Source organism: Oratosquilla oratoria, chromosome 38 (genome assembly GCF_046742065.1).
Source record: "Oratosquilla oratoria isolate Oo_2021 chromosome 38, ASM4674206v1, whole genome shotgun sequence".
Classification (NCBI taxonomy): domain Eukaryota; kingdom Metazoa; phylum Arthropoda; class Malacostraca; order Stomatopoda; family Squillidae; genus Oratosquilla; species Oratosquilla oratoria.
The window spans coordinates 16790222-16806712 of record NC_134814.1 but is presented as its reverse complement, the minus strand read 5'-3'; the positions used below and the strand labels follow the sequence as shown (position 1 = coordinate 16806712).

General features: G+C 39.9%; 1 protein-coding gene across 1 annotated transcript in view; it reads right to left on the bottom strand.

Annotated features, from left to right (window-relative positions):
* Positions 1-743: 743 nt before the first annotated feature.
* Positions 744-16491, bottom strand: part of MAN1 (LEM domain-containing inner nuclear membrane protein MAN1) — a 79045-nt gene continuing 63297 nt past the window's right edge. Inside the window, exons 6-9 of the mRNA XM_076176063.1 lie at positions 14049-14225; positions 13714-13940; positions 3337-3518; positions 744-1883 (exon numbers count right to left, since the gene is read on the bottom strand). Coding sequence (XP_076032178.1) covers positions 1732-1883; positions 3337-3518; positions 13714-13940; positions 14049-14225 — 738 coding nt within the window. The 3' untranslated portion in view covers positions 744-1731. The remainder of the gene's footprint in view (positions 1884-3336; positions 3519-13713; positions 13941-14048; positions 14226-16491) is intronic.

The following is a 16491-nucleotide window of genomic DNA, read 5'->3' as shown; positions in this document are numbered from 1 at the left end:
TGGGAAAGGGGGAAATGTCTGTTGAGGAAGGACGGGAGAAGGCAGAAGATAGAGGTGAGTGGAGAATGTTTATGTATGGATGATACTGTGATGCATGGGAGTGGTTGGGGTATTGGGGGTGGTGAGAGTATGTGTGAATGATATTTTGATGCAGCCCAAAGGGATTTCACCCTGTCTTCTCTTTTTCTGCATGGGGGGACAGATGGGGTGTTTTTTTTTTTTTTTTTTTTTGCCAATTAATTGAAGCAGTCTTGCTGTGAATATGTTGTTTTCCTACATCACTTTTGACCCAGGGCAGTGGGTGAGATGCAGGGATGACCCATCATCCAGGTGGAGCCAAGAAAAGAGGGAAGGAGGGGTGGTAAGTGGAAGTGGAGTATATGGGGATGAAATGGATGTGACTGGACTTATGCCTTTGACTTTAGCTACCTCCATTGTAGGGGAAAAACCCATGGTATATGTATGTATGCATTTGTCTTTCTGTTACTCTTTATAATGGAGGAGTAAACTGCTCTTCTGGTTACATTCTACTCTATTTCATGTGATATAAGTACACACATCATAGGTTCTAATACATTACTATATTTTCCACAACACTCCGATATATATTTTTATTATAAATTTTCTCCAGGCACTATAAGTAAATAAATGTTTATAAATTACCATGATCTGTTGTGATTACACCATACTTTTCATCAAGGAAAGGTTGGACATACCAATAAGATGAAATGAAAAATGCAAAATAAAGGGATGGCTATATTTCTTTGATATTACAAAAACTAAATGGGGGAATGGTCAACTTCAAGCAATAAATGACTTGAGTTTATAGTCTTATACTACTATTCAATTATGGCAATAATCTTATAAAACCACTCTTTATTATCAATGGTAAGGTGTTTCAACAATGACATACGTAACTGGAAGAGCTATTGGACGAAATAGCCCCAAAGCTGGCAGTCATGGCAAAGTCTACACAGTACGGCACTGTGTAGCCAGTTTAAACTTTGAACACATGGCTGAACACTTGCTACAAGGCTGGCATCTCTCCCATCACAATAAACTCAAGCAAAATAGACCATGAAACATATGGCTGGGTGATATCTGGTTGTGTGGTTAAAATCTAAAAACAGTGTTCTAAGGAGTAGACAGTATCTCACAGGTACTGTTCAACTCTTTGGGTTTTACTTTCCCTTCCTACCTGCTCACAGCCAGTGTCATACACTCGTGTACTTGCAAGTAGCCTCGTTATCTAAAAAGGACTTCCTATGCCATCTGATAATTCTGGAGCCCTTTTTAAGTCATTCAGACCTATATCTGTGTCAATATGACCAACCTTCTTGATAAAAATTACCACACTATCACCCTTCCATGTAAAGGCAGCTTTGCTTACAACATAAAATATATAGTATCTCACTTTATAAATGGTAAAAGTTAAGAAGCAGCATCATTTCACCAAATGTGCTGCATGGCATGTGAAAAAAAGGACATTGCAAACAACTGGTTGTAGGGAAAAATAGGACAGGGCTCATCGTAACAACACCTGTATAAAACTAAAACGTGTATCTGTATCTGACTATCCATTTCTTCATCTTCAGTTTAACCACCTCTTTCACACACTTGACTTCAACCAAGACCTTGGCCTACTTTCAGTCTCAAAAAAATACAACAGAGTGCTATAGTGCAAAAAAGGAATTTGACCTAATTAGATGTGGCTATGGTATGTGGACTGGATTAAGAGCGTTCTAAAGGTGACGGGCGCAGAGGCGTCTGCAAAGAAAGGCGTTTATTGTTGGAGGGTCCAAGGGGACGGCTGGCGTATCGGGCAGTGGGAAAGCGTTGGTGGTAGCGCTCATCCCTTAGGAACTTGACAGTCACCAGGCTACCTGAAATGAAAAGTACACAAAAATATTAGGTTTAGGCTATAAATACCTCAGCACTATACTGAAATCCCCTTCTTGACCACACAATGGGTTTGTAATATATGCTAGATGGGGTATGTACCTGAAGACTGAAAGAACACAAGTATAGTGCTAATTTATGAAGGAAAATTTTATCACAAAAATGTAAGGCAGAATCATAATAAAAATAATAATAGGAAACAGAACAAGGAGCTGTGCAGTTTTTGTGAAGGAATGGGCTGGGTTGATCAGATTCTGACTCTTACAGTACTTAATCTTTTATGGATCAGTGAAGATAATTATTAGGGCTGATAGGACAAAAGTACAGACGACTATGATGGTATAGAGTAGAAGGAAGAGATTTAGTGAAGAGTTAAATGGAGTTGTAAAGGGATATCAGTAGGTATTATCTGTTGAATTTTTTGTTTCATATTGAGGTAATGTAGTATGCAAGAATTCAAGAACTTATTTTGAAATCTGTTCTAGACATTCTTCAATGTTGATTCATACAAAGAATTTTGGGTTGTGTATGGATGTGGTCAATGACTGTTATTTTGGTCGAGCCAGTATCATTCTTCAGCCTATATATTTTTCTGCCAGGCTTTTGTATCTTTCATCATGGACAACCAAGCTGTGGATGCACAGATTATAAAGGATTACAAAGAAAGAGCATGCCGACAGGAGACCTTTGGGTCCATAACTAGGTTGGATGCAAAAAAAGAAAAAAGAAAATAAAATAAATAGAAAAAATATATATATAAAAAATAAAATGAATGACAGTGGTGTACATGAATTGCTTGTATACAAGGATAAAATTTCCTGTCTGTTTCAATTCTGTGGCTACAATTGGCACATCAAGCTACTCCCCCATCCCAGTAATATTTCTTATGTGGAAAAACATTACATGTGCATTCTAAATATCAGTATTCTAGGATTTATGGTAGGTAGACTCTACTCCCCCAATGTGACAGTTGGGTATTTTGAGGATTCTAATATGTCAAGAGTGAGCAAAGTGAGTGACATACTGAAGGCTTTAGGTGTCTGACATCCTAGGTGTTAGCCATTACTCCAATTCACTAAGGTATTTCACTAGATGTAGTCTCATATTTTTGTTGCTGACAACTTCTTGTCCAGCCATCTGCTTATGTAAGTGCCTTAACATGTTCCAAGACTGGGCCAGGGGTGTGTGGTCATGCTTGCCCAGGTTGAACAGTGTTCTCATTCCCTAGACTGGCTGAGCAGCCCAGTCTCTCTGAACAGCAAAGGAAATAATACTGTGGTCTGTGGTCACTGTTGTATGGATTGCTTGGGCATAGATAGGGTAGTATCTGTTTTTGTTATGGACCAAAAGAACCCTAGTATGCTTTTCCAATGTGAACCAATATGTCAACTAACAACATCAATAACTAAAGACAACTTTAGAAATTAAAATACTTACTATCATACCACCAACCATGTAGAGCTCTAAAAGCCTTGCCAGCTTCGGCGGGGGAAGAACACTTAAGGTAAACACATCCCTCTTTCGAACTGCGGTCCACAGCAATATGGAGAATGAGGATTCCCTCGCACTTTTCAAGTAAGCTGTCCTGCACCCGTTCCGCCCAATCGTCTCCAAATTCTCTGAAGGAAGATTAGATTGAAAGAAAAATGGTTTCCAGGAACAAACCTTACTCACAGTAGTTTACATCAAATAAAACCAAAGAAATGGTTACTTGAACCCAATGAATATGTGGGATGCACCTCTCCATCTGCTTTTTACACATGCAAGTGTTACAGGAACAAATGAAGCCAGCAATAGGTACATGCATGTGATGGTCTTTGTAAGATGGGATTCCGAGAAAATTATCTCTTCAGTCCTTTTCCTCAAATCCCTTAAATATCTTCACCTTTATCCAGAGACCCAGTCCCAAGGGGCTAGCAGGTGGTCTCCATACCACACCCAATATCTCTACCTATTACCTTTGTTTAACCTTAACATTTTCACATAAAATGACAACAGCTCCCCTCCTCCTTCTCCTACCAGTTGGTGACATAAAAACAGACCCACAGTAATAAACCATAGAAGATCTATGTGAGGGCCTTAGGACTTGCTGGATACTGTGAGACTGCAGGTACCAGTTGGTGAAAAATGAGGCAACAATTAATATTTCCAGGCACCCACATACCTCACTAAGTAATATTTGATCCTTCCAGCAGCAGTCTATGGTCTACTCTCTTAAGAATACAGTATCCGCAAAAAGTATATAGTGCCCCTCCCCCTCAAAAATAATGTTATGAAATTAAACAATACTCAGTTTCTAGTATTTGGTCAACTGTCCTTTAGCTTGACCCTTTGTAGATGTCTTGGCATTGAATCAGACAGTTTTCTGAAGTAATCCAGCTCTATTTCTCTGGTGTGAGTGTAGTAGTTTCAGATGGATTAGCTTGTTCAGTATAGTTGAGAAGGCTTATGGGAGGATCTTGATTGAAAAAATTAGGAGAGGAACAGTGTGGGTTTAGGATAAGTAGAGGTTGTGTAGATCAGATTTTTGTGGTAAGACATATGTGAGAAAGCTATAGGAGAACATAAGGATGTTTTTTGGGCTTTTATGAATTTGGAAAAGGCTTATGATAGGGTAGACAGGAAAGCACTGTGGGAGGTATTGCAGATATATGGGATAGGAGGAAAGCTTTTAGGTGCTGTCAAGAGTTTTTAAGAGAGTAGTAGAGCATGTGTCAGGATTAGAAATGGAGAGAGTGAGTGGTTTGAGGTAAAGGTGGGACTTCGTTAGGGATGTGTTATGTCACCCTGGCTGTTCAACTTATACATGGATGAGGTGGTGCGAGAGGTAAATGCAAGGGCGGTGAGTTGGGGATTGGAGATGGTTAAAGAAAATGGAGAAAAGTGGGAAATAAGCCAGTTGTTTGCTGATGGCACTGCGCTTGTAGCAGGATCAGAGGAGGGATTGAGGAAGTTAGTGACAGTGTTTGAGAAACTGTGTGAAAGAAGGAAGCTGAAGATAGATGTGGGCAAAAGTAAGGTGATGAGATATACAAGGGGAGAGAGTGGCAGTAGGCTGGAGGTGAATATTAAGGGAGAGAGACTGGAGGAAGTGGATAGTTTTAGATACCTTGGTGCAAACATGGCAGGAAAGGGAGGAGTGGAAGTGGAGGTAGAATATAGATTAAGAGAAGTGAGTAAATGCCTTGGTGGATTAAAAATTGTAATGAGAAATAGACATTTGGGAATGGATGCTAAGAGGAGGTTATATGAAGGAGTGATTGTGCTGACAGCATTGTATGGGGGCAGAAACATGCAACATAAGAGAGGAGTTTGAATTTGTTTGAGATGAGGTGTCTGAGAAGTATGATAGGGGTTACTAGGCTGGATAGAGTAAGAAATGAGGAGGTGAGGAGGAGAATGGGGGTGGAAAGGGAGCTGGGAGATAGGGTGGATGAAAGAGTATTGGGATGGTTTGGACACATGGAAAGAATGAGTGAAAAAAGACTAGTGAAAGAGGTGTGGAAGGCAGATGTGGAAGGAGTGAACATGAGGGGGTGACCTAGGATGAGATGGATGGATGGGGTAAAAGAGGCTTCTTTTCAGCATGAGGAGACAGAGGGGGAGGAGGGGTCGCTGATTTTGATGAAGCGGCCTTGTTGTGGATGTGCTGTGTCCTGTGACACTGCTTCTGACCCAGGGCAGTGGACAAGATGCAGGAAAAACCAGTCATCCAGGGGGTGCCAAGAAAAGAGGGAGGGAAGGGGGTGGAGTGTGATAGGGATGGAATGGGTGAGAGTGGCCTTTGTTTTTTGGCTACTTCCCTTGTAAGGAGGAAAGAAGCCTTTGGTATATCTACGTATATACATTTTCAAGATCTTGTGGGAGAGCCATGGCACAGATGATGTGTTGCAGGTTGAGAGCCAATTTTTCACATAATTCCAATAATTCTCCATTGGATTGATGTCAGGAAAGTTACCTGGCCACTCAATAAACTAAACATTATGATCAGAAAACCATTTCATCACTGGTTTTGCCTTATGGCATGGTGCATTATCCTGCAAAAATTTCTCATATCCATGAATCTAAAAAAAAATACAACATATGGTCATCTAGCACTTAGATATAATTATTAGCTCCCATTGTCACATTTTTCAGAAGGAAAAACAATCCTGCACAACCCCCTGCACTACTAAATGAACCCCACACCATCACACTGAGGAGAGTAGCAATTGGAATTTTTGAGACATCCAATCCTCCTTGGCTGTGGTCTGACACATTTGAAGGTACTTTTGTCACTGAACAGTACCTTCCTCCACTGTTTAGCAGTCCAGTCTTTGTATTTATATGCAAACCAAAGTCTCTTCTTCACCACTGGTGGGGTAAGGAGCGGTTGGTCAGCAGGCTTGTATGTGGGTAGGCTGAGCTCCTGCAACCGATGCTGTATGGTTCATTCTGACATTCCTTGCAGCAAAGTCAGATGCCTTTTTTTGAGTTCACCTGCTGTAATCTTTGAATCCTTGAGTCATTCACATCATAGGAGGTTGTCAGTAGACTTAGAGGTCTATCTAGACCTTCCAGGGACAGGTTTTCAAGGTGGTATGATGTTAGGTGGGAGGCCACGAGCTGTAATGACCAGACGTCAAATGGTGCTCTCATCTTGCCTTGCATATCTTGAAATCTATTTTGTCGACACATTTCAGTCTTCCAGGCCAAAATACGAGCCTTTTCCTCACCACTAAGGTTAGTAGGAGCCATCAGGATGAATGTCTCCTAAAACTGCAGCACCACAAAGTGAAACAACGAATATAGGGGAAGGAGGCTGGAGCAAAAAATAACACAACCCCTCTCCACAAGAGCTCAAAGAGCACTGAGGCGGGAAAATGCAAGCTGGCTGAGCTGCCTGAGAGCTGGCTGAGTTGCCAGATGTAAAATAATAATGACAAGATGCCTGACAGTGGCGGGAAACACAAAAGGTTCAGAGCGCTTTTTAGCCCTGATTTCAATGGGGAGCGCTCTATACTACTTTGCGGATACTGTACTACATCCACTCCTTTGAAACAATTATGTACTTTATAGACGTTACCACTCAATTTTATTCATTTCAGGTCAGGGGCTCATGATGAAAATGTTAGGGCTCTTATAATTAACCCCTTTTGCTACAATAACATAAATTACAGTTTTCTTCTGGCTAATCCCAAACAATTCTATTCAACTCAATCCAGGACTTTAAGCTGATGGTGTGGTGTCTCTCCTGGATGAATACAATCATCTAGCATAGGCCAAAAAGAAGTTTTGACTTGCAAAAACATTCTTAATTGGATTGACCATGATAGCCTTTAACTCCTTAGAGGAGAAAAGGATTTCCTTAGTTTAATAACTTGAAGTGGCATTAGCCAGAATGAAATGTATTAAGCCTACAAATTCTTAATGGGTTAGCCTCCTCCCTACCATGAGATTCTTGCATGATTCTGTCCTGGTTAAAACCAGATATTTTATTCAGCTATGAGCAACCCCCTGGATCCTATCAAAGAACACCTTGATATTCACAGGTAGGTTTGAGTAGCTTCATGACAATTAGAGCTATGATGATTGAACATACATACATATACCAAAGGCCTTTTCCCCTTTACAAGGGAGGTAGCCAAAAACAAAGAGACAGAAACCACTCCCACACATTCCATCCCCTACATACTCCAATCCCCTCTACCCTCTTCCCTCCCTCTTATCTTGGCACCTCCTGGATAATGGGTCATCACTGCATCTTGTCCACTGCCCTGGGTCAGAAGCAGTGTCGCAAGACACAGCACATCCACAGAAAGACTGCTTCATTAAATCACCGACCCCCCTCTCCATCCCCTCATGCAGAAAAGGAGAAGACGGGGAGAAATCCCTTTGGGCTGTGTCAATTTATTTTTCATACATACTCCCTCATCCTCCATCACCCACCCACTCCCCCTCATGAATCACATCATCATCCATATTCAACCATTCTCCATTCACCCCTATCTTCTGTCCCCTTCCATACTTCCTCAACAAACATTCCCCTCTTTCCTAATGCACTTTTTACCCCATCAATCCATCTCATCCTAGGTCAACCCCTCATATTCATTCCTTCCACCTCTGCTTTCCACACCTCATTTACTAGTCTTTCTTCACTCATTCTCTACATATGTCCAAACCATCCCAATACTCTTTCATCAACCCTTTCTCCCAACTTCCTTTCCACTCCTGTTCTCCTCCTCACCTTCTCATTTCTCACTCTATCCAACCTAGTAACCCCTATCATATTTCTCTGACACCTCATCTCAAACACATTCAAACTCCTTCTCTCTTCCTCTCTTATATTCTACAGTATGTTTCTGCCCCATAAATGCTGTTGGCACAATCACTTTCATACAACCTCCTCTTAGCATCCATTCCCAAATGTCTATTTCTCATTACAATTTTTAACCCCCCCCCCCCACTAGGCATTTACACCCTTCTCTCAATCTACATTCTACCTCCACCCCCACTCCTCCCTTCCTGCCACATTTACATCCAAATATTTGAAACTACCCATTTCCTCCAGTCTCTCTCCCTTAATACTCACTTCCAGTCTGCTGCCATTTTCTCCCCTTGTACATCTCATCACCTTCTTGTTACCCACATTTATCTTTAACTTCCTTTTTTCACACACCTTTCCAAATTCTGTCACTAACTTCCTCAATCCCTCTTCTAATACTGCCACAAGCACAGAGTTGTCAGCAAACAACAACTGGCTTATCTCCCGCTTTTCTGCATTTTCTTTAACCATCTCCAATCCCTGACCCACTACCCTTGCATTTACCTCTCGCACCACCCCATCCATGTACCTAGCTGTATTATACAGGAAGGAAGCTATGCTCATTGTGACCCATCTTTGTATCTTTCAGCATCAAGTTTTTTCTTAAAATCTTGAATAGTATTTGCACACACTGTTTTTTTATCTAAGTTATTCCGGGTATCCAGCACTCTGTGTGAGAAGCTATTCTTTTTCTGATCTCTTCTATAGTTATCCTTTTTGAGTTTCTTTTCATGACCTCTTGTTTTTTTCATTGTCATTTTTTAGTAAGTCATTCCTATCAAGGATTTCCATTCCTTTTATGATTCTAAATTTAGTCAGTAGAGCACCTCTTTCTCTTCTCTGCTCCAGTGTTGGTAGTTCCAATTTCGATAATCTTTGTTCACAGGTTAATTTGGAAAGAGCTGGTGCCAACTTTGTCGTTGCTCTCTGTATTCTTTCTAGTTTCCTTGTACTCTTTATAGTACTGGGTATAGTGTCACTGCGTATTCCAGTTTTGGTCTAATCAATGTAACTAATATTTTCTTAATCATTTCTTCATCCAAATAATCAAATGCCACTTTCATTGACCTTAATAGGTTGAAGGTTTCTCCGATTATTTTGTTTATATGTTTATCCGGTGTCATGTCTTTACTGATTATTACTCCAAGGTCCCTTTCCGAGTGCACTTCCTCGATTTCTTCTTCACCAATTTTATAATTTTTTAAAATTATGTTTTAACTTTTTTGAAACTCCATTATGCTACACTTCTTGATATTGAAGTTCACTTCCCACTTTTGAGTCCATTTCCAGATTTTGGCCAGGTCTGATTGCAATGAATCACAGTCCTCCTCCGTTCTTACCCTCTTCAATATTTTTGCTTCATCTGCGAAGAAATTCATATAACATTCAACTCCTTCATCCATGTCATTTATGTATTGGGCAAACATGATTGGAGCCAGCACAGACGCTTGTGGAATGCCACTTATCATTTCTTCCCATTTCGAATATTTGTCTCTAATTACTACCCTCTTTTTCTCCCAGTCAGGAAGTCTTCCATCCATTCTAATAGTTCACCTGTGATGCCACCTATTGATTCCAATTTTCTTATTAATTTCTTGTATGGTACTTTGTCAAATGCCTTTAGTAGGTCCAGATAGGCACAGTCTGCACATCCATCCCTCTCTTCTATCATATCTATTAGTCTCGAGTAGAAGCAGATCAGGTTTGTTGTACATGGTTTTCCTTGTCTAAATCCAAAATGGTTTGGGTTTAGTATAGATTTTTCTTCCAGGTGTTTAACCCATCTACTTTTGATCACTTTCTCATATTTTAGCTACTGTGCTGGTTAGGGAGACCGGTCTGTAGTTAGTTGGATTTTTTTTGTTTCCTCCTTTATATATTGGTACAATGTTTGCATTTTTCCAGTCTTGTGGTACCTTCCCTTCTTTGAGCATTTGATTATAGTGTGTATTTTATCTGTTAATTCTTCTACGCATTCCTTCAGTATCCAATTTGCAATTCCATCCGGACCATGCGATTTTCTGACATCAAGGTTTATAATTTGGTCATTAATTTCCTTCTTTGTTACAGTTATTTCCTTCATTGGGGGGATTTCTGTCTCTCTATTCACTCACAGTTAGGTGTGTTCTCAATTGTGAATACCGATTTGAAGTGCTTGTTCATAACTTCTGCCATTTCCTGTTCTTCTGTATATTCATGACTTCCTGGGCACAGCTTCTCTATTTCTTGCTTGTTTTTTAGTTTACCGTTCACATGTCTGTAAAATAGTTTTGGTTGTTCCTTGCATTTTTCTATTATTTCCTTTTCATAATTTCTCTTTTCTTCTCTGCATATTTTTACATAATCTTTTCTTAGTTTGGCTGGGGGTAGGTGTGGGTAAAAGTAAGGTGATGAGATGTAAGGGGGTGAGGGTGGCGGCAGACTGGAGGTGAGCGTTAAGGGAGAGAGACTGGAGGAAGTGGATAGTTTTAGATACTTGGATGCAAATGTGGCAGGAAAGGGTGGAGTGGAGGTGGAGGTGGAGTGTGGATTGAGGGAGGCGAGTGGATGCCTTGGTGGATTGAAAAGTGTAATGAGGAATAGATATTTGGGAATGGATGCTAGGAGATTGCATGAAGGAGTGATTGTGCCAACAGCACTGTATGGGGCAGAAACATGGAGCATAAGAGAGGGGGAGAAAAGGAGTTTGAATGTGTTTGAGATGAAGTGTCTGAGAAGTATGATAGGGGTTACTAGGCTGGATAGAGTGAGAAATGAGGCAAGGAGCAGAACAGGGGTGGTAAGGAAGTTGGGAGATAGGGTGGATGAAAGAGTATTGGGATTGTTTGGACATATGGAAAGAATGAGTGAAGAAAGACTAGTAAAAGAGGTATGGAAGGCAGATGTGGAGGGAGTGAACATGAGGGGGCAATCTAGGATGAGATGGATGGATGGGGTGAAAGGGCTCTGGGGAAGGGGGGAATGTCTGTTGAGGAAGGATGGGAGAGGACAGAAGATGGGTGAATGGAGAATGGTTGTATATGGATGATGTTGTGATGCATGAGGTGGGGTGGGTGGGGATGGGGGGTGAGGTAGTATGTGTGAGAAAAATTTGACACAGCCCAAAGGGATTTCTCCCCATCTTCTACTTTTCTGCATGAGAGGATGGAGAGGGGGGGGTCGCCAATTTAATGAAGCAGCCTTGCTGTGGATGTGCTGTGTCTTGCAACACTGCCTCTGACTAGGGCAGTGGACAAGATGCAGTGATGACCCCTCATCAAGGAGGTGCCAAGATAAGAGGGAGGGTGGGGGGTGGAGGGGAGTGGAGTGTATTCGGGATGGAATGGGTGGGAATGGTTATTATGCCTTTTTCTTTTTGACTACCTCCCTTGTAAGGGGGAAAAGCCCTTGGTATATGTATGTTTCTTAGTTTGATGTATGTTTGCCATTTGCTTTTTTATTTTCCATTTTTTCCATGCTTTGTCTCTTTTATCCTTAGCTTCACTACATTTTTTGTTGTACCAGTTTTTTATGTATGTTCTTTCTTTCTGTTGTTGTGGTACATATTTGATCACACCCTAATTATAAATTTCTTTTAATATTCCTTTACTCTTCCATCCTTGCTTCATCATTAGGAATTTTTCCCAGTTTGCATTATGAAAGAATTTTTGAAGTTTCTCAAAATTCATTTTGTTGTACATTGGTCTTCTTATTCTATGTTTCTCCTTTCTTCTTAGGTCTTTATGCTGTTTTAGTTCAAATTCTGTAAGTACATGGTCACTCTTTCCTATTGGCATTTCGTAATCAATTTCAGGTTCAGACGTAAGTATTAAATTTAATCTTGAAGGTTCCTCATTGTTTCTGTATCTGGTATTTTCCTTTATCCACTGAGTCAATGTGTATTCAGTGGTCATATCGAGTAGTATGCTGCCCCATACATCCTCTCCACCCCTCATTGTCATTTCTTCCCAACTTATTTCTTTTCAGTTAAAATCACCCATAATCACTGTATTTCCTCCTTCTTTCAGTATATCAGTTAGTTCATGTTTAGTATCCTCCAACAATTTGGAATGATTGTGTTCTGTCCAGGACTGTGTTTTAAGGGGCACATACACTACTACAAATTTTCTACTTTTCATGTGGTTGTTTTCTACTTTTATCATAATTGATTCTAGTTTTTTCCTTCTGGTAACTGTCACATTTAAGTCTTTCTTGGTCAGAATTAGTACTCCCCTTTGTTTTTCATTTCCATTCTTCATCCAGCAGTTGTATAGTCCTTGTCCCACAATGTTAGATGGTAGCTTTGCTTTTAGTTTGGTTTCTACTATTCCCATTATGTACGGTTTTTCTGATGCCAGGTAATCATTTAGTTCATTCAGTCCTGAGATCATTCTATGTGCGATGATTATGGGTCACCTATATTGGTCAGGTCTTGAACCAAAGTTTAGTTCACACTTCTGAACCAAAGGATTTCAAAGGAGGAACATGCTGACAGGAGACCTTTTGGTCCATAACTAGGTTGCTTCATCTCCAACAGGGAGCAATTAAAAACCATTTTCAGCACAAGCACCAGTCTACCCTTGATAGAACAACTAGTTAACATCACTAAGGTAGTTACCCAATGTTGATGTTAGAGAATTAAAAATGTTAGAGGCTATGTATATTAGGGAAATGGCTCTTAACCATTAATATTCAGTCTAATATGGTATCAGCCATTCCTTTATTCAATAGCTCCTCTAGACATGTGAGAACTAATCCCACCAATAATGGGATTATCCCCACCCCTCTCGTATTGCCCACTGCCCTGACTCCCCCTCCCCCACCTCTGAGAAAATCAGCTCGGGTCAGGTCAATGGCCCACACACTGTAAGCCTTTCCATGTCACCTTAGAACTTGTTTATAAGGTATACGGAAATGTGTCATTTTGTTCATTCTGTGAAAATGTAGTTGTTCTGTGCATGTTCAATTGTGCTGGGTTGATTTGTAATTTACTATTTTGAGAAAGACTCCTTGTGTGTTACATACATACATACATATACCAAGGCTTTTTCCCCCTTACAAGGGGGTTAGCCAAAAAGAAAAAGGCATAAAATCATTCCCACCCATTCCATCCCTGAATACACTCCACACCCCTCCACCCTCTAGGCATCCTTCTCCTTGTAGCCCCACAGGGGAAATTCCTAAAAGAATAAGAGAAGGCATAAGAGGGGCTGGAAGGCCTCGGACCTTGTGTGTTAAATGGATAAATTTGGACAGCTCGATTATGCTCATCCTCCCAAAGTCAGAACTATAGTGAGGAGAACTGAAAACATTACATAGAAAATTAATAATTGTGATAATGCTGTGGTGTTTAACTCTGTTTGCATATATATATATATATATATATCTGTATATATATATTTATGTATTTATATATATATATATATATATATATATATTATATATATACACATATATATATAATAAAAATTAAAATACCATGCAAACAATATCTACACTTCTAACTATGTTAGGTAATCCATAACACTTACACATCACAGTCAAACATGTTCCTAATTTTAAGGCAAGATGTTGGTGAGACAGGAGGAAGGTTATGTGTCGTTTCCAAACTCTCAAAGGCTTGGCCTTGCCAGGTCTTGGCTAAGGGTCGACTCCGATCCCCTAGTGGTCCCAGTATACTTGGTGAAGGCGGAATATCAGACACCCATCGCCATACTTGACAATCTTCCCCTCCAACATTTTCAACTTCTCGCCGAATCTGAAGTAAAGAAAAACACTATATACCTAAGGTTTCTTCCTCCTTATAAAGAAGAAATTTATCAAGAAAAAGTGTCATAAATCCATCTGTAGAAAGAATGCCACTCACCCTGGTTTCATACTGATCTAAAAACAAAACAGCCTTTTCCCACAAGTGTCCCTTGGTATCTCTCTCTCTCAGAGCTATGAGGGAATCACGAATGTGGTTCACTGCCACACAGCTTTTGCCTTTGTGCTTTGCAAAACTACTCAGAAGTTCAAGGATCTGCTCCACCAACTCCAACACCTATAGAGAAAGAAAAAAACATATATACAGTATACACATTTAGTGAGCTGGGGGTGGGAAGAAAGCCAGCAGATAAGGTAGATCAAAGTGCTGAGATGGTTTGGGCATACAGAAAGAAGCAAATGCAGAAAATTTGAAGGAAGACAAAAAAAATAAGGTGGATGGATGGGTTAAGGAGACACTAGATATAAGAGGAATGTATGTTGATCAAGGAAGGATGAAAAAACTTAGGAAATGGAAAATAGTTGTAAATGATCAAGGAAATGACATGGCCTGCAGGGACATTCTTGTTTGCCCTGCAAATTTATTGAGTGGATGGGGGTAGGTATAGGGTAAACCAGTTCTGGGTACCAGACCCTGCTGTGGAAGTATTACATGTTGTTGCATTGCCTTTAAACCGAGCAGTTGCTGGACACATGATTCCTCATACATGAGGTGCTAAGATGGGAAGGGGAAAGAATGGGTTTTGGATAGGGTAGGTTAGATTGTCAATTCCACTGTAATGGGGAAAAGGCCTTTTGATACATGTAGTAATTTTGAAAACCTAATAAAGGTCTATTGATAACTTAAGGGGGCCATCGTGCTCGAAAATTAACTTCATCAATTATGATCACAATTTTGCGATTTTTTAATATGTTATATATACATATACTGAGATGTTCACCACCAATTTTCATATCATTTGGTTGAAAAACAATGAAGTTATTAAAAAAAAAAAAAAATGAAAAATTACAAACTTTCATTTATCCATTGACTGAGCATGCTGAAAAAAATACCACAAATGCTCAATAGCAATACCTAAAAATTATCGTACAGTTTTTGGAATTTCCTCTTAGTTTAGGAGAATATTTTTTTTTTTTTAATGTTGTAATTTTTTTTACATAAAATACAATATATCGACTTCTATCACGAAAAATGAAAAACCCCAAGATAAAAAGTTTGCAAATCTATTCAACTTTCAAATGATCCAAACCCCATTAAAATCGGCCAAGTAGTTACGGAGGAGATAGAAAAAATGTAGAGAAAAGGGTAGTTTTGCGATATTGAGCTTTGAAGTTCAAAATACATTTCCCTGCATTTTTTATATATTTCATTTGGATTTTTTTTCTCTGCGACAATCTTCATGCATTCTATGTCATTCACATGTTATTATAAAGTGTAGCTGGTACCTGGTCCCCCCTTTTACGAGGTATTAGCAGCTCAGAAGGCGAGGGTTTCAGGAGGCACCACCGCCCTTATTGTCGCCAGGTTCGCTTACTAGAAAGCTCCCGGGTGGAAATTGGAGCTGAACGATAGTTTTCCCTTCCTCTTTCTGGTTTTTGGTGTCCCTTTTCGTTCTGTGTCTTTGTCTTGTTCCTCAAGTGCTTTTGTAATGATGGGATTGACTCCAACCAAGTGAGAAAGAAGATTATGTGTCCTTCCAAAGTTATGATCAATGACAGTCGCTCGTGACGAAAAGCACTTGGAGCGTTTCATTTGAAGAGGCACATGATGGTACGTCACGCATGCTCGATGTTTGCGGTGACGTCATTTGAGTAAAGAGGATATGGAGGGATAGAGGAGTGCAATAACACGCGGTCAGCTTAGCCAGCCTGTGTGCACAGCAGCACTGCTATGAGTCATCTCCAGTAATAACCGAGGCAAAGCACTCTCTTTCTCAATAATTTGATTCAGTTTCTTAGCTTTCATGAAACGCACTTTTCTTCTTCGAATGTTTTGGCATTCTTCAAATGATTATAGCTTCAAATAAAAGTAAATAAAAGTTCTCCAAGGAGCAACAATTCGCTTTCTCCGCCTACTCACAATAATTCTCTCAGTTTACTCACGAGTGCGAAGTGCTTTCCCCCACGTGTAGGACAAGTTTCAAGCTAGTCTTTATTAGTGAATAACAAAATACATCGCATTTGTGCCATTTTTATTGCGATGAAATAACTTAGTCAAACATATGTGCAGCGAAGGTGTACTGGGAAGTGGGGGTGGGGTAAGAAAAATAGCCATAACTCCTTTATTTTTTGGTATTTTGCTGAAATATTTCAGGACTGGCTTGCCAAAGGCCACTAGATGACAGGAATTTTTTTTCAGAAATTCATCATGACGGCCCCCTTAAGTAAAAAGATTAGGGAAGAATAAGACTGTATTTCTTTTCACACACATGCAAACACACACATCAAGGGAATACAGAAAATATAGATATAAAAAATGGCTGAAATTATGAACAAACATTTAAAATCTGTATTCACAAATGAAAATACACACAAAGGAAAAT